Raw genomic sequence first — 26,057 nt, forward strand, 5'->3', positions numbered from 1 at the left:
GAACACAATGGCTACAAGAGCAGGTCTGAGGCTAGGAATGATGTGGCAAGTAACTCACCTCTTGACTCCCCAAAGTCTATTCATCATCTGTAAGGCACAAGTCAGGAGTATGATGGAATACTGCCCACTTGCCTGGATAGGTGCAGCTCTAACAACAATCAAGAAGCCTGACACCATTCAGTACAAAGCAGCCCGCTTGACTGGCAGCATATCCACTCCCTCCATCACAGACGCTCTGCTCTGTAGCAGCCCTGTGTACTATCTACAAGATGCACTGCAGAAAGTCACCAAAGGTCCTTAGACAGCACCTTCTAACCCAAGACCACTTCCATCTCAAAAGACAAAGGCAGCAGATATTTGGGAATGTCACCACCAGCATGCTGCCCCTCCCCCAAGCCACTCACCATCCTGACTTGGAAATATATCATTGTTTCTTCAGTGTTGCTGGGTCAAAAATCCTGGAATTCCCTCCCTAGTGGCATTTTGGGTCTACCTACAGTGCATAGACTGCAGCGGTTCAATAATGCAGCTCACCACCACCTTCTCAAGGGCAACTAGGGATGGGTAATAAATGCTGGCCAGCCAGTGAGTTCCATATCTGAATGAATTAAAAAACAAAATACGTTTATTGTAAGCAAACTGAGTAGAATAAGAACTGTACTTTCCTTAATGGAACTGATAAAAAGGCCGTAAGATGGCTATACTTCTTGTGCAGGACACTCTGAACACATCAGGGTATATACCACCACCCCCCGCCCCACCCACCCACTCCCATGATAACCCTACTTTGAGTCTTCCTAACTGGTTTTGAAAATCCATCCACCCATCTCCCTCCTTAGATTGCCTGATCTCTTCCTGCCCGAATAGCCATAGACTTATTTTAGTCTAAGATCTTTTGGTCTTCTTCCTGCTTGAAGTCTGATGCTACTAGGACTGCTAGATGTGCTGGCTGATGTGGTGATTACAAGTTCCGCTAAGTGTCTGTTGAATCCATCTCCAGCAGGTTGGCGAACATGGAGTTCCATGTTTGTCTTATTCTAGAGGCATGAATTACCTTTACTGGTGGTACGTTCATTTGCTTTGTAAGGCACTTTAGAACTCGAATTGAGTACATGCTTTTCAATTTTTATGATCCTCATTGTCAAATTCAAAATATTTCTTAAATAGGTTATAAATGTTATGCCAATTATGTGCACCTCAGGGTTTATTTGATGCAGCCCTACAGCATGGAACAATGCACAGCAGGTGGTAATGTAGGAGCAAACCTGAAGCAGAAGCACAAATATTTAATCAAATGTCTTTAGGCTCAAAACAGCCAAGAAGAAAGCCCTCACAACCTTAAGAGTCATCCAGGTTCAGCATGCTGGGAAACTGAGATTCCTGTTTGTTGTATTTAGAAATGAAATTTTGGTTCTTTTCACAGGAATTTTCTTTTGAGTATCTTAATCACAATAACATTTGATCCAGAAACTACAACCATCTTGTGCTGATGATGCAGTTGTGGGTGACCTCAGGCTTGCTTTGGTGGAACTGGTTACAGGCGAGTAGCCTGCCCTAATGCAGAAAGATTGATATCTCCTGCATTTGTTGTCCTAACACGACTTTCAGTGTTACTTTTACCTTGCCCTGCTGGTTCACTGCACCTCTTTTTACAGTTTCTGCTTTTGTTTACCATCTAGGCGAGGGCCACAGCTGCATAATTCCAATGCGTCAAGGTACAAAAGAAAACAAGGAAGGAAAGGTGCAATCCAAGACATACAGTTACATACCTGCATGAACCATTGAGAATTTACATTTCCATTCATGGAAATAACATTCAAAAATTTACCTTTAAGCAAAAGAGAGAAGGTAACAGATGTTTTAAATACCAATAGCTTGGCATTGAAGTACTGTTTTAATACTTACGACACAATGCACTTGTATGTTGTTACAATCTTTTATTACTATTTGTACACATCTAAAAAAGTCATTGCACTGTGTAGTGACAAAAAGACATTGCAATCATCTGCAATCAGATAAACCAATATGAAAATACAATTACATAGCAAAAACTAGCAGTAAATTCTTAAACTTGTTAACAACCAATAATATTCTTGTCTGGCTTCCCTCGAATCGGAAACAATTTTAGTAAAATAAATGCGTTACAATACAAAAAGCATCAGCACTATTGCTTCACACTTGATACTTAAAGGTACAGATATAGAAAATAGAAACCATGTGTATTTGAAGAGTTACCTGTAAACAAAAAGAGAATCTCTACCGCTACCTCATGACTCAAATAGTGAACAGTCTGAAGCATTCAGTTTATGGATCACATAATATACCCAGCCTAATGTGGGACAGTGTCAAAATAGCTCAAGACACCAGAAAATAAATTTGCAAATCAGGCATTAATAGAGTGAATTCAAACTGAATGTCCCCGCTTACACACATTTATGAGGATGGGGGTTGATGGGATGACAAATCAAAATCACCTCCCACTGGATTAACAGAAAATACATATTTAAACAATGTATTACCAGTCCTGGTAAATGAAATCAAGAATAAACTTGACCAAGGCATACAAAAGAAGAACCAATTTGTGTCACAAGATCAGTAAATCAACTTGCATCAAAACTAGACTGAAGTAGATTGGAGGGAGCTGGTGGTCAGGAGGTTGTAACACAGATTGATCACAGAGTAAGGAATTGGATATGAGGAGTGGCTCTATTGTACGGGAAGAGTTGTAGAATTGTGACCTGAACACACACAAAATGAATAGTGCATTTGGTCCGAAAGCTCTTAATGCACAGATCTTGAAATAACAGAACAATTCATTACAAGTGACAGTACCCTACTGCAGCTCATAAGATTTCGGCCTGTTACATAATAGATACAAATAGATCTGTAAACTGTTTAAATGCTGAAATATTGTTGAGCAATGGCACAGGAGAACTTCTCTTTTAAAACACCCCTTATTTCAGATGTAGTAGTGTTGTACATTTCCCCAGTGTTTATGATCTTGAGCCCTGCCATTGTAACACTCCTGACAGACGCATAAACCCAACTGTAATTAGCAAAAATATTTTAGGTCCTACAGAAATATAGGTCCTACCAATTTTGCAACAGGATGTTATGAATACTTTTCCCTGTTTTTGATTATCTTATAATAATAGGTTCAGTCACAGTGCTGAATTAGTTGATTTCAGAAGGGTTGTAACAGTGACGTATCCCAGTTGCCCTGGTGCCAAGGAAAGGGAATGACCACCAAGTCTCTTTGTCCTGATCAACCTCCTGTGACTCCTGCTGAACATGCAACTGTGTAGGCACTGGGTTAGGACAGGATCAGCCACTGAATATCATTTGATGAGTTGCAATTTAAAAATATTTAAGTTTACGTAAAAACTGCATTTTCTCATTGTAAACATTTCTCCTCTCCTTCTAACTGACTACCCTCGATTGATCCACATAATCCCCTTCTTTACTGGAATGTATTGACTGGACAAATTTGTGCAAATCTGGTGCTCTGTGCTTTGAACCTTTTCCCTTACTTATTTTAATTGAATTTTCTTCTGCTTCGTGTTTTATAGCATTTTTCTATGCTAATCTGCTGAAGCTTCTTCTAAGACAAGTAATTATTGAAACAAAATTTTCCAGAATATGTATTGAGAACTAGGCAGTGTCAATATTCTGGATAAGCCCACTCCAGATTGAATAGATTCAGGATTTTATGAATGACAGGCTCATTTGTTAAAACAAGTAAGGAAAATTGTAACAGGTATTCTTCATTTTATATTTTAATAAGATACCATTCAATGCAAATCATTTTAAATGGCAACTGGGTCAGTCTGTTAATGTGAGTTATGGAGAGTGTCCTGATATGGGGAAAGAGTAACCCCATCTCAAAAATCAAGGGGTGAAATTTTAGGAAGGAAGGGGAAGTAATCTTGAGTTTTCTGCTTCTATTAGACAATGCTGCAGACCAATGAATCAGTATTCCCAGTTTTACTGTGGCTTTCCACCACTGCATGGTTCCAAATAGCTTTCATACTAGTCGAGGACTTACATTATCATTAAACCCACCAGCAAGTGACCAAAGTCAATAGACTCCATTGCAGGAGAAAATGCACGGTTCAAAATGAAAGCACCAATGTTTATAATAAGTCTGTTATTTACTTATACAAAAAGGGGAAAAAGCAGTCTTCCAAAATAATTAATACAAGAGAAATAGTCCAATCATGAGATGTAGCATTTTGATTGTCAAGTTTAAAGTATGCTAGATTCAAGTGATGTGTCACATTGGTTTAACAACAGAAGGATTGGGCATCTGCACAAACCATGTCTGGTACCATGTATGTGGAAGTTTCCAGTAGATTTTGGTTAAGATTCCTTGGCATCTCTAAGCTCATTTTCAGTTAGACAGCACATTGTCAATTTCTGAACTTGCAAAGAGAAGATACCTGGAAAAATATTATCAATCAAAAACTTTATTAGATATCAGAATTTGAACTCAAAACTAGAAACATATTAAGTGACTAAATACATAAAATTTGTGGGATGAAATTGGTATACACCAGGACTTTAAAATAGGCTTGCAGTAAATTTGATGATTTTTTTATCTGCTGAGATTTTAATTTCCATTGTTACAACTAGGTAAGGCAGGGTGAATCCACTCCTGTCTTTTCAACAGCCTCAGTTAGCCACAAGAAACATTTTTAGCTTTTTTTAGTGCAGAGCTACATCACGTCAATTAAAATATAGTCACTTGGTCACAATTAAGGAACCAATTGCAAGTGAAATAAAGAGGAATTTTGTTATTTACTAACACTGCAAAAAATAATAAAACGTAACATGCAAAATACAAGCCAATGTAGGTCTAAGTTTAAAAGAGGGAGAGGGTCTAATACAATACGAAGATGAAGAACATCTGAAGCCGAAGTGGGACTCATGGCCTGACAGCACAGCCAGACTCTTGGTTGCAGGGGGGAGTGTGGGCTCAGCGGTGTCAGCGAAGTGGGCCCAGCAGCAAAGAGATGGTGCCTCAAGTGGGGCAACTCCTGTTAGTGGGTCTGGTGCAGGTGGCAGTGAGATGGTGAGATCTTCCTTGAGGTTAGGTGCTGGCAAGGACTGGAATCAGAAAGACTGATATTCTGAGCTTGTTACTTCTTTATTTTTCTAATTTATTCCTAAGACCTATAATGCTGGACTACTTATTTCTTTGCTTTTCTATTTTTTTTGTTTTCCAAGAATATGATCTTAAGGTCTGTACCTGGGTACCTTTGTATCTAAGATGGCACTGTGATGCAGTGATTGTAAACTTTTCACTGTACTCATTTGAGTACGTGACAATAAAACTAATTCAATTCAACTCAATTCAAGAATAGACAGTATAAAAAGTACTTGCAGTCCTTGGGTTGTTGTAGTTGAAACTGACACCATGACTGTTTAGTTGATGTCTTGTATCTGCAGTAGTAGTGAAATTTGGAAAATCTTGAGTTCTGAGTGATTGTGTGTTTCCTCCAATTATCACTGCTATTAGTTCTTGAGATGATGAAGTACAACAGACAGAGAAAATTTTCCAGTCCTTGCTATTACCAATTTATTTTTAACTCTCTGTAGTTACTAAATATGATTCATTTGTTTCTTCTGGAGTCTATTCATTGTGTTTCCAAGATGGATTGTCGCAGGTGACCTTTCATATGCAATACATGCAGCTTATCAGACAAGTGTAAACTAGAACAGGTGATGAGTCTTTTGATACCTCATTCAGCAGACCGGTTTCAATGTTCATAAAAATAATGGTAATTCACTTCAGACAATTCTGTTTATTCAACACTGGTTTCCTGAACTTGCTTTAATTTCTGATCACGAGATTCCTGCAGCTATTTTACATCCATGCTTCTTCCTCCTTAAAACCATTTTAGTATATGAATGTCTCCAGTATTAAAATCAGGTAATGGAAATTGCAAATTGATAATCTACATTTGTCAATATTGTGACTTAGTATTGCCAAAATGTTCAATTTTAAACCAAGTAAAAAGCTCAATGAAACTAGAAAATTAAGACCGCAAAAAGAATTGAATTTTGTTTTATGAATCTCAGTGGGAACAATAAAGATTGGGAGCTTTGAAAAATCAGCTAAGAGTCTAACATAAACCAATTTTATCCATTCTATATTTGCAGAATAATAATATTAATGAATAATGAAAATAACATTGAAACCATTTTCACTTAGGATTATTATTGTGAAAAGTCAGCCACCCACTTGCAATGTTAACGCATGTGTATCAGGTTCTTTCGTTGTTAAATATGAACATCAATAACAAGGGATGGGAGAGGGAGAGGGGGAAGAGAGGGGGTGAGGCAGAGGGAATCTGTGCTCTTTCAACAAACTTATTTGCAATTCAATCACGATGATCTGAGAAAAAATAATTCTGGCTATATCACCACCAAGCCTAATAGTCCATAGTTACATGGGATTCAGGATATCGACACAATCCATGAACAACTGATGAATAATAACTGACCTGATCCTATTATCAGAGCTCAGGAAAAGATGAACATGAGTGACAGCAAGATAATGATAATAGCTCAATTAGATTAAATAGCAGCAATGAAGCTCAATAACAACATACTTTCACGTACCATTTTAGTGCAGTAAGAAAAACATCCTACAAGGTAGTTCTGTTATAACATGTGTTTTGTTAATTGGCTGTATCGCAATTCATGAATAGTGGATGCTATTTGGATAATGCAAACTTTCTGCTGTACAGGTATAGCGATTTCCCTATAATGCAAGTTTGTATATTGTGAGGTCACACAAGAATGCAACAATCAGAAAATTACCTGTACTTGCATTACAGAAGCATTATCAAATAGCATTTATCCATTTAGTGAGATATCAGGGCATATGATCAAAAACTTGTTAAAGAGGCATGTTTTAACAAGCTTCATAAAAAGTGAGAAAGGTAGGAGGTTGAGAGGCTTAGTGGGGAATTTCAGAGCTTGGGACTGAAATGGGCAAGAATAGGAAAGCAATTAAAATCAGATGTGCATCTGGGACCAGAGCTGGAGGAGCAAAACTATGTAGGTGAATTGCAGGCCTGTAATTGGGAAGGGATTTAAAAATAAGGAGGAGTATTTTAGAATTGAGGCATTGTTTGACCAGGAGCCAATATAGGTTGAAGTGCAGATGGGTGGATGGTTGAACGGGAAATAAAAAGAGGAACCCAGGCAGCATCTGCAGAGAAAGAAACAGAGTTAATGTTTTAAGACTGTATATTGGACTTGAAACATTATCTCTCTTTCTCTGTCCATAAAAGCTGACAGACCTATTGAGTTACTCCAGCATTTCTTCTTATTTCAAATTTCCAGCATCCCCGGTATATTTCTTTTATTTGGATAAGTGAATGGGATTTTGTAAAAATTAGGATACAAGCAGCAGATGAACTTAAGTTATTGAATATGCATGATGGGAGACTGGTCAGGAGAATGTTAATATAATCAAACCTAGGGATAATAAACATATGGAGCAAAATTAGATCTATACCCTCTAGAGTTTAGATGAATGAGAGATGATCTTTTTGAAAATCGTAAGCTCCTTAGATGACTTGAGAGGATAGATCCCAAGAGGGACTTTCCCCTGGCTTGACAATCCAGAACTAGAGATCATAGTCTTATAATAAGGACCATTTAGGGTTGTGATGGGAATAAGTATCTTCTGTCAGAGCATTATGAATCTTTAGGATTCTGCACTCCAGAGAAGTATTGTTAAGTATATTCAAGATTGGAATTGATAGATCTTTGGACACTAATTGACATATAGGGAGTTGGGTGGGCTAGTGTGGGTCAACTACAATCTTAGTTAAAGACTGAACAGACTCAAAGGACCTTACAGTCTATTCCTGATCATAATTATGTTCTATGAAGACAGTTTCAGCAGATGAACTTGCCCATTATAGGAAAACTGAAGGGTTTATCTGTAGATCTTTAGAATTGAGGCATTGCTTGACCAGGAGCCAATATAGGTAGAAGTGTAGATGGGTGGATGGTTGAATGGGAAATAAAAAGAGAAAATGCTAGAGAAACCCAGGCAGCATCTGCAGAGAGAGAAACAGAGTTAACCACCAAACATCTCAAACACACAGACAAATGCAACTTTTTAAAAAAGCAATTATGCATAAAACATAGATCAACCATGTCAATGACCTGAGTTGCAACATACAAACTCCAGTTAGTGATACAAACAATACATACTTTCTAGTTGCTCCACTATACAAGCTATGTAACACAAGTTACGTACTTACTCATAAACCACATTCTTCCCATAATGTGGTAGTGGATAAGGCATAGACATAAGCCTTTCTACCAAAAAGCAGTAGGTATCTGTAGAACTTACGTAATAGTTTTTCAAGGCACATGGGTCGTTTCTCAATGGGGAGGTATACGCAGAAAAAGTAAACTGGAGCTCCTGAGAGTGCGACTGCAATCCCAATTAGGGAATTAATGGTATCACTGTAGAGGGGCATCAGCACGAGAAACAAGCTGCACAAGCAGTACACAATGGGAAAAAACAAGCTGAGCTGGAAAAAATGGCAAGCAATAAAATTATAAATGATTGGTAGAGTTTTGTAGAGATGCACATTATATATTGTTGTGATATCACAACTCTATCAAGTAGGGCTGTGTACTAGCTTTTGCAAATTTTAAAAAAAATCAAATAATTTCACTTGTACCACTCTTCACACCATCAATTTCACAAGGTCCTTTCATTTAAATTACCTGTAAATTGGAAAATTTCTCATGTCATTCCCTTATTAAGGATAGAGGTACAAATGAGTGAATTACAGACCAGTTACTCCAACATTTGTTGTCAGGGTATCACTGAAGTCTATAATTAATGAGAAGATGGCTGCAAATTTTATAGATGTTTAACTGTTGAGACAGAGTCAGCATTAAATTGTAACAGGTAGGTCATGCCCGACAAACCTAACTGAATTTCTTGAAGAAATGACTGAAATATTAGACAGGAGATCATTTATAAGTGTTATTTATACAGACTTCCAAACAGCGCTCAATAAAGTCCCTCATAAGAGACAGAAGCCAAATTATTGACTTGGTTAGGAAATTAACCAAACAGCAGGAGATATAATGAGTAGGAATAATGAGCAGATACTGTAATTTACAGTATGGATCTAGTGGTGTCCGACAGGGATTAGTACTGGGGATTCAACTACTCACTGGACTCATTAATGACTTGCAAGATAAAATAAGAAACAGGAAATGTTGGAGAAACTCAGCAGGTTTGGCTGCATCTGTAGAGTGAGAAGCAGAGTTAGTATTTTGAACCCAATATGACTTCTTTGAAACTAAAGCCAGGTGGAAAAAAGCTTCAGCATCCAAACATCAAGGCTGGAGCACTTTCAACCACTTTCAGCCTTCAGGGTCAATTTAAAGAACCTTCTCAGCAGTTTCCTGAAATCCTCATTATCAGAAATGCCAGTAGGTAGCACTGGAGATCTGTCCTCCAGAGACAGTTTGGCTGTTTCAAAATTAATACAACCACAACCATTTATAGTCTTTTCTCTATAATAAGATCAGACATAGAACTGTTCAACAAGGATTTCAGTGTCCAGCACACATTTCCAATTCCTCAGATAATTAGTTGGTTCATTCCCATATGCAACAAAGCCCAAACAACATTCATTTCTTGGCTGACAAGGAACAAACATTTGCAACACACAAACTAGAAAAGGCAGCCACTTTGTAATCTTTTCAAAACAATTTCTTACAATAATATGTTCTGAAACCCAACCAGGCGGCAAGCTAACATAGACCTGGTAACGTGTATGAAGTCACATTTAACTAATGGCCTCATAATGAAGGATCCACTGGCTAAGAATGATCACTTTTAAATTTTACATTCAGTTTCATGGCGAGAAATGTGGATCCAAAACTAGTGTCTTAAACTTGATTAGAAGATAATTACAAGTCTATGAAGTGAGTTGGCCAAAGAGGAATTGGAAAACAGGTTAATTTAACAACTAGGAACAGATGTAGGCCACTTGGCTCTCAAACCTACTCCTCCAGGCATTAAGATCATGACTGCTCTGAAGCAACTCCAACTCCAACTCCACTTTCCTGCCTTTCATCCATAATGCTAGAGTCCCTTGTAGATCAAACCCACTCTAACTCAACCTTCAAAATATTGTATAACCCAGCATCTACTGCTTTCTATTGGTTAGAATTACAAACATGAATGCCCTCAGAATGGAAATTGCTCCTTATCTCTATCTTAAACTGGAGACCCATATTTTGAAACTTTTTAGATTTTCACATAAGAGGAGACATTTTCTCAGCATCTAACCTAAAAAGCACCCTCAGAATTTTATATGTTTCAATAATTTCACCTCCTATTCTAAACTTCAATGAGACAGACCTGCCTAAAATCCCTGCCCACAAGACAATCTCGACATCCTAGTAATCAGCCTACTGAATTTTTTCTGAACTGTCTCCAAACCAAGTATATCCCTCCTTAGGTGACCAAAATGGTCAACACTACTCTATATATGGTCTTACGCCCTGTACAGTTGCAGCTAGACTTCCTTACTTATATAATCCAATCACTGACAATAAAAGCTAACATTACACTTGCTTTCCTGATTTAACTGTACTTGCATGATTACTTTTTGTTATGCATAACAAAGACACCCAGGTCACTCTATTGCAGAAATCTACAAACTCTCTATCCAATTTTGTAATATGCCCCTTTCTAATTCATGTCGAAGTGCACAACATCACACTTTTCCAATATGGTATGCCATCTGTTATCTACATTACTTTGCAGACTCTTTATGTCCTCCTCATACGTTCCTTTCCTACTTATTTTCATGTTGCAGAATACATAAAAAAGCATCCCAAGAACTGAAGTAAAGCAGGAGGCAAAAGGTAAGGAGGAACTTAAAACAGTCACTATTTGTAGAAAAAAAGTACTAGGAGAACCAATGAGACTATAGGTGACAAGTCAGATTTACAAGTTGAGTTAGGTGGATTGGCCATGCTAAATTGTCCCACACTGTCCAGGGATGTGCAGGCTAGGTGGATTAACCATGGGAAATGCAGGGTTACAGGAATAGGGTAGAGGGCTGGGTCTGGGTGGGATGCTGTTGGGAGAGGTGGTGTGGACTTGATGGGCTGAATGGCCTGCTTCCGCATTGTAGGGTTTCTATGAATCTAAGATCCCTGTAACTGAGAGCCGTTATCCTAGGGTTAGCAAAGAAGTGGCTGCGAGAAAGTTGATACATTGGTTGTATTCTTCCAGAATTTTCCAGGAAGATTGGAAAAACCACAAATGTAATTCAAAGGAGGGAGACCGAAAGCCAGGACATAGTACACTAGGCAGCCTAATGTCTATCTTTGTGAAAGTGCTAAAATCTATTTTTCAGGAAAGAGTAACAGAATGTAGAAAATCACAATATACAGTCAGGCAGAGTCAACATGGGGGTTTTATGAAGGTGTTTGACATTTTTTCTAGAGGTCTTTGAGAACATGACGTGCAGGGTGGATAAAGGGTAATCTGTCACTGAAACATATTTTGATTTCCAAATGGCATTCAATAAGGTGCCATTTAAAAGGAATACCACACAAGTTATGAGCTCATGATTTTGAAGTGATATATTAACATGGATTGGCTAACCAGGAGGAAATGGAAATTTAGGATAAATGGACAAACATGGATTAGTGCTAGTGTATTTATAATCTGTATTAATGACTTAAGAATCTAACCATATTTCAGTCAATATTTCTGATAATAACAGAAATAGGAGGACAAGCTGTGATGAGGATACAGCAAAGTGAGGTTAAGGCCATAATCATATCAGCCATGGTCTTACTGAATGATAGAGAAGGTTCAAGACAGTGAATGACCAGCTCCTATTCCTTATGATCTTATTAAGTGCAAGGCATTAACCAAATCATCCAGTAAGTGTGAGCTTAGCTACCTCCCTTTGATACTTAAGTCACACTGCCAACGTGGGATTCTCCATCACCCCCATCTCAAGGCCTATGCTGTCCAGAATGATAAATACTGCAGTGATTACAGCCATTGGGAGGCTGGATATTCTCTGGCTAGTAACTCACCTCTTGAATCAGCAAAGCCTTGCCATTCACCCACAGGATATATCAATGATTGAATACTCTCTACTTGCTTGAATGTAACAAACAAGTAAAAAATAAATTTTCTTCAGGCCAGTATAGTTACTGTCTGTTAACAGACCCTCACTTGAGGATTGAACACTGATCATACTTGGGAACAATACCTCTTCCTGCAGTTACAATATAATATTTATAGTATTGATGATCAGACCATCTATTAGACGGTCACAATGTAATGCTATTTTAATCAGTTGCAGACATTTCCCTGTTCAATTCCGTTGCAACGTAATAATAACTTTGAATAAATGTCTGGACAGTTACAATGTAACATTGATAGTACCTTGGAGCAGCTCTGTGCCAATCTATTGCATGGAGCTTTTTACACAGATAGAAACATTTCAGAGACTTAAATAGATAAACAATGATGACAGAAAGTCAATGATTTGACCATGTTTCTCTCTGACCAACATCGTCAGACCTGCTGAGCGGATCAGTATTTTCTGTTTTTATTTCAGATTTCCATCATTTATAGCATTTTGCTTTTAAAAGAGATTTTAAAGAAGTCAGCGAGTGTCATTTTAAGCAATGCTTCTTACCTTTACAGGTCTTGGCAGATCAGGGAATTTCCACCTCAGATAAATCTGACTTGCAACTGATAGGCCAATAAAGAGCCAATAGTTAAAACTGAAGTAATTAATAAGGTTGTAAATATCTTCCACGCAGAGAAAGATTAAAGCCATCCCTCCCTAGATAACAAAACAAAAGCCATGACAGTCAATATAAAAAAAACACAAACAGTGAGTGAAAACCATTTCAATTAGATTTCTATGGTTTATAAAGGTAATTTTTTTGATATTTGTACAGCATACTGCACTATAAAGCTCATGGGCAAAATGAAGGGAACTCCGACAGTCTGATAGTGTGTATTGATTTTTATTTGTGGACTTATTAGCATATAACCTGTTCTATGAAGATGTGCAATAATTGTAGATTCACTTGGAAGCTAAAACAATATGTAACTAGAAGTGTGTTAAAGGGGAAGGGGAGTGTGTTCGAAAGAATGCTCAAATGTTTTTCAGATATCCTCCAAACTGCAAAGAGTGACAGCCACAGCAACAGAGTGTGCACTTGCAATCCGCCTCCTGCTGTCGTTCCTATCTCAACAAAGGTGTCAGAATAAATGCTGAGGAGAGGCCAGAGTCCATCCCAGAGAGGAGGACTACTCTGCCTACAGTGCATAGCTGGTCAGAGAGTGGCACAGACAGAAATCTGGAGCACGTTCCAATGCTCAGTTGAGGTGAAATGTTGGGCAGAAAATATGAAAAAGAATACAAACGTATGGTCGTGAGTCCATCCACCAATCTTTCTGTTATCAAGCTTACAGGCTCAAACAAATAAAAAGCCTAAACTTAACAAGCATGAAACTTTGACTTGCTGTAAGACTCATGCCTGCATTATGCTGGACAATTATTGATGATGTAAAGGAAAGCCTCCGTTATTGATAGCATGAGTGGGCCTGTCTTATTGACATCTCATTAGGAACAGCAGTTGATTTCATAGCAGATTTCTAACAGGAGTTTCTTTTTCCCTCAGGACTTTCAACCTGTGTCCCTCTCTCAGACAACATAGCAGGAATCCCAAGTTTGGTTTCTGCCATTTTTGCATTCCTTCAGAGTTTAATCAACTCCAAGAAAATCTAGGTCCAAAACCTTTACTGTGAAAACTCCACAGCATTAAAATCGGTAGAGGGCAGCTAAACAGCTTTTTCGGTTTTTGAGCCTGTATCCCTTTGAACGAGATAGTGAGGACAAAAGCTTTGATTTACTCAACTTCAGTTTTGTTATGGTCGTGGTATCTATTGAGAGTGCCACATTTAACACATAGACATCTTCAAATAAGTTTCACTGACATTTTTTAATATTATTAAAACATAGTAATAAAACTAATTCTTAATTTTACTCACATTAAAACACAGGGCTGGAATCGGGGTATACCTTAGAACATGGATCATACACAGAACACTGGGTAGATGGCCTTCACGTGAAGCGACAAAGTAAAGCCTGCAGTACAACAAGTGGACATAAGGGGTGTGAAAGTGCTACCAACACCAGCAACGTTACAACTTAATGACCTACTTAACATACAGCACAATGAAACGACATACAGAGAAGTGCACTTCAGCAAGTGGGCAGTATTTTGAATGCAGAGCTAGACTTCTAGTTCTAACTAGAAACATCCCAAACTAGTGCTCAAATAGTATATTGTGATAGGAAATACAAAAATGTCCATCTTTTATTTCACAGCTGATTCTGTCAAAGGTCAAAAATGAAAGAATGTGCATGTGTACGGTACATTTCACAACCTCAAAATGCTCCAGAGCACTTTACAGCCTAGTGAGTTCAAGTTTTTGAAGTGGACTAGGAAGAGCAGTAGACCAGTACAATGGATTGCTAAACAAAAATAGAATGCACTGCAAATACATTGTGATATCAAAATCAAAAATGGGTCAGCTGTTTTCTGCGATTCACACTGACGATTAAACCTGTTCCGTGTCCATATCATACATCAACTAATATTAGCACTCCCTTTGCATTTTTTTTTGTGAGGATACCCTCACATTGGTTCCACTTGCACCTCCCCCACCTTCTTCAACAGCACAAAAGCTATTATTTTCAAACCCTGTTCAATTCCAATGATAAGTCACATTGGATTTGAATTTGTGGAATTCTTTACCACAGAGGGATGGAGAGGCTGAGTTATTAAGTATATTCAAGGCTCTCATTCTTGCAAACTCCAATGAGTACATTGCAACCTACTCAAGCTTTCCTCTTAAGAAAACCCCTCCAGAGCCAGAATTAACCTAGTGAACGTTCCCTGGACTGCCTCTAATGCCAGAATATCTTTCCTTAGATAAGGAAACCAAAAACTGTTCACAGTATTCCAGATGTGGTCTGACTAGTATCTTGTATAGCTTTAACAAGGCATCCCCACTTTTATGCTCTATTCTCTTTGAAATAAAGGCCAGTCTACTTGCCTTCCATATTGCCTGCTGAACTTGGATGCTAACTTTCTGTGATTCATGTAAGTGGACCCCCAAATCCCTCTGTGTTACAGTTTTCTGCAGTCTTGCTCAATTTAAATAATATTCAGCTCCTCTATTCTTTCTGCCAAATTCCACAGCCTCACATTTTTCCATGATATTCCATCTGCTAGTTTATGTCCTCTCGATCTGTCTATAATTTTGGGATGCTATTAGCATCTTCTGGTCTGAATACTTATGCAAAGTTTTTATTCAGCTTTTCTTACATTTCTGGTTCCCCATTACTTTTCCTCAGTCTCATTCTCTGAGGAACATATGCTTACTTTGGTCTCTATCTTCCCATTTTATATATTTAAAACAAGATCTTACTATCTGTTTTTGTATTATTTGAAAGATTATGCTTAATGCTTATTTTCTTCCTTTCTTTGTGTCCTCTTTTGTTGGGTTTTAAAACTTTCCCAATCCTGTGGTTCATCACTAACCTGTGCCACATTGTACATTTACTGTTTCAATTTGATACTAACCTTAATGTTTCTTGGTACTTAGTTTAAATGTAATCAACACACTTAAGTATTGTGTACAACAAAGGTTTTAAGAAACATAGTAGTCAGATAAACAATTCAAAAATATAAATATATTTCCTGGATTAAATATCCAAGTTATTTCTAGTATTGTATATACATTTAGTAACCAAGCCAGACAAGGGAATGATTCTTTAGTATCAATTTCCTGTTTCTTTCGCATCAATGTAGGGGAGGCAATGGCCTAGTGATATTTTCGCTGGACTGTTAATCAAGAGACCCAGATAATGTTCTGGGGACCTGGGTTTGAATCCTTCCATGGCAGATGGTGGAATTTGAATTCAATAAATATCTGGAATTAACAATCTAATAATGACCATGAATCCATTGTCGATTGTCAGAAAAACTCATCTGGTTCATTAATGTCCTTTAGGGAAGGAAACTGCCATCCCTTACCTGGTCTGGCCTACATGTGACTCCAGACCCACAGCGATGTGGTTGACTCTTAACTGCTCTCTGGACTGTTAGGGATGGGCAATAAATGCTGCCTAGCCAGCGACGCCCTCATCCCGTTAATGAATAAAGGAGAAGGCTTATTTGAGCAAACTGACAGCAGGTAAAGAACGATCATAAAACCATAATAGACCATTAGATATAGGAGCAGAATTAGGCCATTTGGCTCATCAAGTCTGTTCCATCATTCAATCATTGCTGTTATGTTTCTCAACTCCATTCTCCTGCCTTCTCCCCGTAACCCTTGATCCTTTTACTAATCAAGAACTTAACTATCCCTATCTTAAATGCACTCAATGACTTGGCCTCCACAGTCTTCTGTGATAATTAGTTCCACAGATTCACCACCCTCTAGCTGAAGAAATTCCTCCTTATCTCAGTTCTAAAGAGTTGTCCGTTCACTCTCATTCTGTGCCCTCACCTCCTAGTCTCTCCTACTAGTGGAAACATCTTCTCTACATCCAATCTACCTAGGCCTCTCAGTATTCTGTAAGTGTCAATGAGATCGACCCCCATCCTTTGAAACTCCATCAAGTATGGACCCAGAGTTCTCACCCATGCTGCATGTAACAAGCCCTTCAATCCTGGAATCATCCTTGTAAGCCTCTTCTGGACCCCTCCAATACTGGTTCATCCTTCTTCAGATATGGGGCCCAAAAATGCTCACAATATTCCAAATATACTCTGACCAGAGCCTGATACAGCCTCAGTAGTACATCTTTGCTCTTGCATCCTAGCTGTCATGAAAAGAATACTAACATTGTATTTGTCTTCCTAATTGCCAGTTGAACCTGCATGTTAACAGAATCCTGAACTAGGACTCCCAAGTCATTTTGTGTTTCAGATTTCCAAAGCCTTTCCCCGTTTAGAAAATAGTCTACGCCTCTATTTTTCCTACCAAAATGCATAACCTCGCATTTTCCTACATTGTATACAATTTGCCGCTTCTTTGCCCTCTCTCCTAGTCTGACCAAATCTTTCTGCAAGCTCCCAGCTTCCTCAACACTACCTGTCCCTCCACCTATCTTTGTGACACCTGCAAACTTAGCAACAATGCCCCTCAGTTCCTTCGTTTAGATTGTTTATGCATAAAGTGTATAGTTTTAGTCCCAACACTGACCGCTGCAGAACTTCACTAGTCACCGGCTGCCATCCTGAAAAAAAACCTCTTTATCCTCATTCTTTGCCTTCTGCCAGTCAGCCAATCCTCCATCCATGCCAGCACTTCGCCCCTAACACCATCTTATTCTTATTTAAAAGCTTCTCATGTGGCACTTTGTTTAAGGCCTTCTGAAATTCCAAATAGATCATGTTCACTGGCTCTCTTTTGTCTAACTTGCTTGCGATCTCTCAAAGAATTCGAACAGATTTGTCAGGTATGACCTCCACTTGATGAAGCTGTGCTGACTCAGCCCTATTTTATCAAGTACTCTGCAATCTCATCCTTAATAATGGACTCTAAAATCATACCAACAACTGAGGTCAGGTTAACCAACCTATAGTTTCCGGTCTTCTACCTCCATTAGCCATTTTCCAGTGCTCTGAGGTCCTTCCTGACCCCAGTGATTCCTGAAAGATCACCACCAGTGCCTCTACAATCTCCTCAGCTATCTCCTATCTCCTGGGATGTAGTCCATTTGGTGTGGGAGATTTCAGTTTCAGACCTTTCAGCTTTCCTAGCACCTTTTCCTTGGTGATGGTGACTACATCTCAGAGTTCAGCTCACTAACCAATCTTGTTTTGTCTTCGAGAAAAGAAAAACAAGTTCTGAATTTAAACATTGCATAGTGCATTTGAAGTGCTCATTAAACCAAATCAAATACAAAACTGCAAAATTGGCTTGGTCTTAGAAGTCAGGGGTAAGGTGCGGATGGGTGTTTTTCTGACTGGAGGTCTGTGACCAGTGGTGTCCTGCAGGGATCAATGCTAGGACCTCTGTTGTTTGTAGTATATATAAATGATTTGGCTGAAAATACCGGTAGTCTGATTATTAAGTTTGCAGACGACATGAAAATTGGTGGAGTTGTACATTGTGGAAAAGGGTGTCAATGGATACAACATATATAGATCATTTGGAAAGTTGGGTGGAGAAGTGGCACATGGAGTTTAATCTGGACAAATGTGAGGTGGTGCATTTTGGGAAACCAAATGCAGAGGAAAGTATATGGTAAATGGTAGGACCCTTAGGTGAGATAACAAGGTGTAGAGCTGGATGAACACAGCAGGCCAAGCAGCATCAGAGGAGCAGGAAAGCCGACGTTTCGGGCCTAGACCCTTCTTCAGAAATGGGGGAGGGGAAAGGGGTTCTGAAATAAATAGGGAGAGAGGGAGAGGCGGATAGAAGATGGATAGAGGAGAAGATAGATGGAGAGGAGACAGACTGGTCAAAGAGGCGAGGATGGAGCCAGTAAAGGTGAGTGTAGGTGGGGAGTTAGGGAGGGGATAGGTCAGTCCAGGGAGGACGGACAGGTCAAGGGGGCGGGATGAGGTTAGTAGGTAGGAGATGGGGGTGGCGCTTGAGGTGGGAGGATGGGATAGGTGGGAGGAAGGACAGGTTAGGGAGGCGGGGACAAGCTGGGCTGGTTTTGGGATGTGGTAGGGGGAGGGGAGATTTTGAAGCTTGTGAAGTCCACATTGATACCATTGGGCTGCAGGTTTCCCAAGCGGAATATGAGTTGCTGTTCCTGCAACCTTCGGGTAACATCATTGTGGCACCGCAGGAGGCCCAGGATGGACATGTTGTCTGAGGAATGGGAGGGGGAGTTGAAATGGTTCGCGACTGGGAGGTGCAGTTGTTTAGTGCGAACCGAGCGTAGGTGTTCTGCAAAGCGGTCCCCCAGCCTCCGCTTGGTTTCCCCGATGTAGAGGAGGCCACAACAGGAACAGCGGATGCAGTATACCACATTAGCAGACGTGCAAGTGAACATCTGCTTGATGTGGAAAGTCTTCTTGGGGCCTGGGATGGGGGTGAGGGGGGAGGTGTAGGGGCAGGTGTAGCACTTCCTGCGGTTGCAGGGAAAAGTGCCGGGTGAGGTGGGGCTGGAGGGGAGTGTGGAGCGGACAAGGGAGTCACGGAGAGAGTGGTCCCTCCGGAAAGCAGTAAGGGTGGGGAGGGAAAATGTCTTTGGTGGTGGGGTCGGATTGCAGATGGCAGAAGTGTCGGAGGATGATGCGTTGGATCCGGAGGTTGGTGTGGTGGTACGTGAGGATGAGGGGGATTCTGTTTTGGTTGTTATTGCGGGGAGAAGGTGTGAGGGATGAGTTGCAGGAAATGCAAGAGACACAGTCGAGAGCGTTCTCGACCACTGAGGGGGGGAAGTTGCGGTCCTTGAAAAACAAGGACATCTGAGATGTACGGGAGTGGAATGCCTCATCCTGGGAGCAGATGTGGCGGAGGCGAAGGAATTGGGAATAGGGGATGGCATTTTTGCAGGAAGGTGGGTGGGAGGAGGTGTATTCTAGGTAGCTGTGGGAGTCGGTGGGCTTGAAATGGATATCGGTTTCTAGGTGGTTGCCGAAGATGGAGACAGAGAGCACTGATTCAGAGTGGGATCTTGGGTGCAAGTCCATAGTTCACGGAAAGGAGCAACTCAAATGGATAAGGTGCAAAGATGGTGTACGGCGTGCTTGCCTTCATCAGTTGGGACTTAGAGTATAAAATTTTGCAAGTCATGTTGCAGTTGGATAAACTTTAGTCAGGCCAAATTTGGAATATTATGTGCAGTTCTAGTCACCACACTATAGGAAGGACATGGAGGCTGTGGAGAGAGTGCAAAAGAGGTTTACCAGGATATTAACCATAAGGAGAGGTTGGACAACTGTGCATTGTTTTCACTAGAGCAGAGCATCGGAGGGTGAGTGGCAACCTGATAGAAGTATAAAAAATTAAGAGGGGCATGGATAAGGTGGACAATCAGTCTTATTCCCAGGGTGGAAATGTCAAGCACAGGTTAAAGGTGAGCGGGGGCAAGTTTAAAGGAGATGTGTGAGGCAAAGTTTTTTTTTTTTACACAGAAGATGGTAGGCTCCTGGAACATGCTACTTGGGGAGGTGAAAGCAGATATGATAGCAAAATTGAAGAGACATTTGGACAGATACATGAACAGGCAGTGAATAGAGGGATAAAGATCACATGCAGGCAGATGGGATTAATTTAGAATGGTATCATTGTCGCCACATGCATGGAGGACTGAAGGACTTGTTCCTGAACTGTACTATAAGTCAGACAGCATTTCTAAGATACTTTGCAAATAATAGTAAAAAAAAAACCTCAAATCTAGACAAACAAACACCGTTGGCGTACAAAAACTGATCACTAAAAAATGTTTACAAAAAGAATTATTGTCTTGGTTGGGAAGTTGCTACATCAACACAGTGGCGTGCCCTGTAGTTATATGCCATGCACACCCTTGGTTTCCCACACTCCTTATAGTCAGAGAAATCCTTCATTCCATCAACCCAGGTCAGAAAAGTTCATAGTGGTGCATTTCTATGCAAAACCTCCATTTTGAGTGTTTCTCCAGTGATCCAAAGTGAATACATGTTGTGTTTTAAATAAAAACAGAAATTGCTGGACAAATTCAGCACATCTAGTAGCCTCTGTGGAGACGAAGTTAACATTTCAAATTCAGTGACCCTTCTTCAAAAGTGATTTAAGGCAGGAAAAGGTGTTATTTACATTGATGATAGTGGGTGAAGGGTGAAAAGGAGTGAGTGGACAGGTAGAGACAGAGCCCAGAAAGACAAAAAGCAAGTTTGGCAGATAAAAGGGATGGTCAATAATTAGCCATGTTTTTATTTTTGTGTCTTCATCGAAGCACCAACCAGCTTCAGTGTGCTTACCTAAGATTTAGACTTGATTGTTGTCAATCTTCACTTAGTTACACTATAGGTACTGCAAATAACATCTCAGGGCCTTTTCTGTAAACCAGCAAGATTCAAAATCTGGCTTGGTTCTGAGGTTGTTGGATTTGATCGATTTTTTTAATGAAGCAGCCTTTCTCTAAGAAAGGCGATGCAGGGATTTCATAAACTCTCCAGTCAAACAGTATGACTCCTGACCCCTCCGTTAAGGACTAAATGGGCAGCATTTTCCACTCCATTAAGCAGCATAGGCGACAGCAATAACATTCGGAAAGCATGAAAAAAAGTAAGTTTCTCAACATTGAGAAAAATGTTTCTGATTTTCCCTTTGAAGTTTAAATGGTGAGTTCACAATCTTGTTAAATAGAAGTTGTCAGCTTATTTAAAATGCATCTTCCATCTCATTATTAGCTAATCTCAGTTTATTTCTATTTAGCTCCCAATTCTCCCCTCCTTCCCTGAGAAACTGGACAGTGCCATTCCCAATATGAAAGAGTGGTGTCAGTGGCAGCAACTCCCTGCTTGCTTCTTCAGGCCTTCGACAACTGTGTTTTCACAACCATTTCTCTGCATCCTCCACTCTTTATCTACTCAGTCAGGCATTGCCCAGCCACCAGCATCCCCACATCATCATGGCTACTTTGGCCCAACTCTCACATCACCTCTGCCAGGTCACTTTGTCCACAAGGACACATACATTTCATGAACATATCCATAGCACCTTTTACTATGCTTTGTTTACTTTCTTGGCACTCATTCACTTTGCTTTTACCAGGAGGCTGCCAAATGTCTCTGGTTAACATTGATTTTATTAAAGAGGAAGAACTAGGTAGCTTTTTACAGTTCAACAGTCCAGGGGCAGACATGTTGCTACATTATATTGTACTATATCAATGTCACATCTACAGCATTTACCAGCCACTTACATAGCAAATACTTTGTGAAAATGGGCTTGTCTGAAGCTCCTGGCACAGCAGTTCTCACTGGGTCTATGGGGGACTACGATCAGTCAGGGGTACTGCCAGCTTCAGTCAAGGCATTGGAAAAATCTCAGACAAGGCAGGGCTGGCAACTGTTAGTCTGACACTTGGCCCTACCAGAGTCTGGGGTTGGGCCACTGTCAGATCAGAAGGTCAAGTGCATCTAGTCCAGGCTACCATTTACATCAGGCATGGTGCTATGAAGGCACTAGTCCAGGGGCTGGGCTGTTCTCTGTCAGGGCTGTCTTCACATGTCAGTCTGGAGTGGGGAGTGGACCATAGTCAGTCTTGGGGGACTTTGGTATTATCAATCAGCGAGCTGAGAGAGGAAGCCATGGAGTCCTGGGGAAAAGGGGAACCAGAAATCTGGGTACAGGGTTCACCTAACTGGGTCACTGAGGGAATGATGATAATGAAAAGTGACAATTCTTGTTAGAAGGTTGGGATCTCAGAGCATAGGCGTGAAGATGTGGGAGAGGTGTCTTCACAGATGTCAATCACTTTGGCCTCAACGCATGGAGAGTGTATGGCCAACATGGGCATGGCAATTTACAAAGCCACAGAGTCAGGGGTAGATTGGTTTTATTAACAGTTGTATAAAGGGGATGAATGGAAACAGAGTGAAGCTGAAAGGCCATTCTTTTTTTCCTGCAGAATTAACATTAAAAATTACAGCCATTACATATCTTGCATCAACCAACGCATTGTCGAGTCAGATGCATAAAGACATGCAGAGGCAAATTTAAAACTCTCACTTGCGTTTGCCAATTGTGTATCATTTTTCATACCTGATACCAGAAGAGACAGCTTCAGAGCTGCCAATTTCTCACTGTGAACTGTAACTATGTAAGGTCGACGCCTGTGATGCTCAAGAATGGACCTTTTTGATAGCATTCCCTCCCCAGGTGCCTGAATTTTGTTTCCCCAGTGTAGAAGTAACACTTTCGATCTGCAACATACATCTGGATAAGGGTCCACAGCTCAGAGCTCCATATCAAGGCATGACATTGGCCAACTTGTAAAGCTTCTACAGGGCTGTTAAAACAACACGGCGCTTCATAATAATTGATGTAGAGGATCAGGAGTAGTATTACTGATCTGCTGTTCAATTCTCGGAGATTAGCACGTCACACATCTGAGGCAGAACCTACAGTTGGAGCATTCCCCACGGCCTTGTTGGAAAATCAGACAAAAGAGAACAATTCCAATGTTTTGACCAAACCAGTCTCTAGTGGTCACTGTACAGCCTCCAGAACGAGAAACAGCAGGTGAAGATCCCACCAGGAGGCAGAGAGTGACCAGAGCCCGAACCTACCACGCCTTCCGAAGATGAGATTTTGAAGCCTTGACTGCTCCAGTAGGGAATGCAGTACAGTCGAGAAAGGCCGTGTCATACATTGTGTCCTTCACAACCGGAGCAGGTAAAACAGTGATGGTTGCAGAGAATATAATGGATTGAGAATCCTCCTCCTCCTCCACCAAGGATGAGGACCAGATTGGATATCTAACATGCCACAATAGAGCTATGGTCTGCTGAATACAAGAAGCCAGACTGAACCTAATTGAACCCAGCTTCCAGGTTGAATGAGCTGGGTCTGCACTTCCTTTCTTATGTAACTTCTTTAGGTTATATGGCAGGCAGCCCCTGGTCAGTCAACAGTACATAGTGACCTGTTTATTTCTGCACCCCTTGAACTCTTCTGTTGATTAATAAATGCTTACTCATCTATGTGATTCTATGCAGATTATCTTTGGCTTATCTCATTGTCAAGAATCTGCACTTTACAAGCCCTACTTCACTATTCAAGAGACAGCAGAATCAGGGAGACAGGGCAGTAACACTGCATGGTCTGGAAGTTAGATGGTTTTCAATGTTTCCGTTATTTGCACAGTATAGTCCCTCAGGAAGGGCAGGGTAGGTGCAATCCTGAAGCACCTCCCTTTCACTCTTCCATCATCGGTTGGCCCTCAACTTTGCTTAGCCTGTTAAATTGCCCAGATCATCCTGTAGAACAGTGTTTAGTCCGAGAGAGGCAGCTTATCTTGGCAGGCCAATGTATTAGAAGACAGAGTGGAGATGGGAACTTCCCATTGTAGAAAGGCAATGTGCTACCATGAAAAGCTGAAAGATAGAATGAAACACTGCTTGCAGAAATGTGTGAAATGATCACGGATTCTGTGTTGTTACTCACAAGGTGGGTGTTTTACATGTAACCTGTGCAGGCCAGGTCCTACCACTATCCCTGCACATTGCTTACAGCCTCAGTGTTGTCAACATTAAAGTTCAACACCTTTGCTGCAGTCAACAATGCAACAGTTAAGGAGTTGTTTGCTTGTGAGAGATGAGGCGTATTCGGTGATTACTTCTTTCGTCCTTGGGATGTCTGAAGACTTGCTCATATCTCAAATGGGTGTGACTTCACCAGATCTGACAAGTGTAAGTGAACATGAATTTCAAAAAATGTAGGTTTATTTAGAATAAAGTGTCACCCGTGCCAGTTATGTGCTGTTAGTAATTTTTTTTTTTAATCTTCTTTCCGCTCCCATTACATCAAAATATAGTCCTGGGCTCTGCAACTGGGATGAAGGGAATCTGCTCTGTAACTGGCCCTCTCAACCTAGAAGATGTGGCTGCTTGTATCCAGGGGTGATTGGGCTAGACAGCCAAAGCCCACTGAGAATGTCTTTGCCCAGGTGCTCTCCTTGGCTTGGGTTTCTGTAAATTCTGGAATCACAGTGAGGGGGGAGGGGGAGGGGCAGGCATCTCTGGAGTGTCCTGAGAGGAATATTTTAGAGTAATATTTGTTTACCCTCCTCCCTATGAGTGCCTACTAGCACCACAATTTCTCCCTGAGAAGAAGGGGCATCTGGGTGAGGCTGAGGTGGTTTCTTTTTCCCTTTACCTTAACACTGATGCTGAGCCATCACAGGATACAGAGATGGAGTGAAGGTCTGTGTGCATACCTGCAGGAACTGAACGGACCAGACATGGCTTTCCATGGCAGCCATTCCAGTAGCCAGCCTGTTCATGAAGGCAACCAGATGTCTACAGGCAGGAGACATCATGGTACTGATAACGTTGGTGGGCACTTACCCTTGCAGAGCCCTGCAGGTTGTTTACCTTCGTTTGATCCTGCTTGGCATTGTGTTTGACCCTGGGCCAGCACTTCCTACCTTACAACAGAAACTTTCTGTAAAATGTGTTTTGAGACATCTCTGAGGTCATCAAAGACATTACATAAATGCAAGTCTTATTTTCCCTTTAACTCACCAAACATCCAGTTTTTATTTTATGTAAAGTTTCCAAACAAGTGAAGATAACGACCTCTTATCTCTCAGGTTATGCAGTTTGCAGTCCATTGCCCATTACCCTAACTAAACTCAATGAACTTCAGAATTACCTGGAGGATGCGATGATGGATGAATTGAGGCCACCATAACAGGAAATTGCCACTGACAGTGGTATGAGCCACTTTACATAACCCAGAACTTGGTCTGCAAACGTCTGAAGAAACATTGTCATCAATAATTCAGAATTTCATCTTCTGCTTGCAAAATTCAAGTAGTAAAAACAATTCACTGGCTTTCATTGGAATTACAATCTTAACACATCTTCTAGTGACGTTTATTCATTTAACTAGTTAAAAACTATCTATTAGGTAATTAGAGAGAACTAGAATTATATATTTGTCCAAAATAAAACATCCAACAGAATAAGCTCATGCAAGAATAAAAGTAAATAATATACCTTCAATTAGTAATGCAACATCAATGAGTTGTGTCAGATCTTAGGATATAAAACTTCTGAAACAACTCAAGCGAGGAGTTTGGATGATAGTTTAAGGATCATTGCTCACAAATCAAGTGGAACTAATTACTTAAAACAAATCTTCGGTGCTGACGTCATTTCTTCGTTGGGGTTACTCTCATCAGAAATGAGCAGTGTGGAAACTAATGAATCACTAGGCACCCTTACAACACAGATTCATAGATTCATACATACTCCTA

General features: G+C 40.3%; 1 protein-coding gene across 12 annotated transcripts in view; it reads right to left on the minus strand.

The window, feature by feature from the left end:
• Nucleotides 1–1,922: 1,922 nt before the first annotated feature.
• Nucleotides 1,923–26,057, minus strand: part of si:dkeyp-120h9.1 (Y+L amino acid transporter 2-like) — a 158,675-nt gene continuing 134,540 nt past the window's right edge. For all 12 annotated transcript variants that reach the window (XM_048610143.1, XM_048610163.1, XM_048610121.1 and 9 more), the window contains 5 exons: nucleotides 25,451–25,554; nucleotides 14,096–14,192; nucleotides 12,729–12,878; nucleotides 8,378–8,561; nucleotides 1,923–4,439 (listed from right to left, as the gene is read on the minus strand). In XM_048610143.1, coding sequence (XP_048466100.1) covers nucleotides 4,360–4,439; nucleotides 8,378–8,561; nucleotides 12,729–12,878; nucleotides 14,096–14,192; nucleotides 25,451–25,554 — 615 coding nt within the window. In that variant the 3' untranslated portion in view covers nucleotides 1,923–4,359. The remainder of the gene's footprint in view (nucleotides 4,440–8,377; nucleotides 8,562–12,728; nucleotides 12,879–14,095; nucleotides 14,193–25,450; nucleotides 25,555–26,057) is intronic.

This window comes from Rhincodon typus, chromosome 2 (genome assembly GCF_021869965.1).
Source record: "Rhincodon typus isolate 14 chromosome 2, sRhiTyp1.1, whole genome shotgun sequence".
Lineage (NCBI taxonomy): Eukaryota > Metazoa > Chordata > Chondrichthyes > Orectolobiformes > Rhincodontidae > Rhincodon > Rhincodon typus.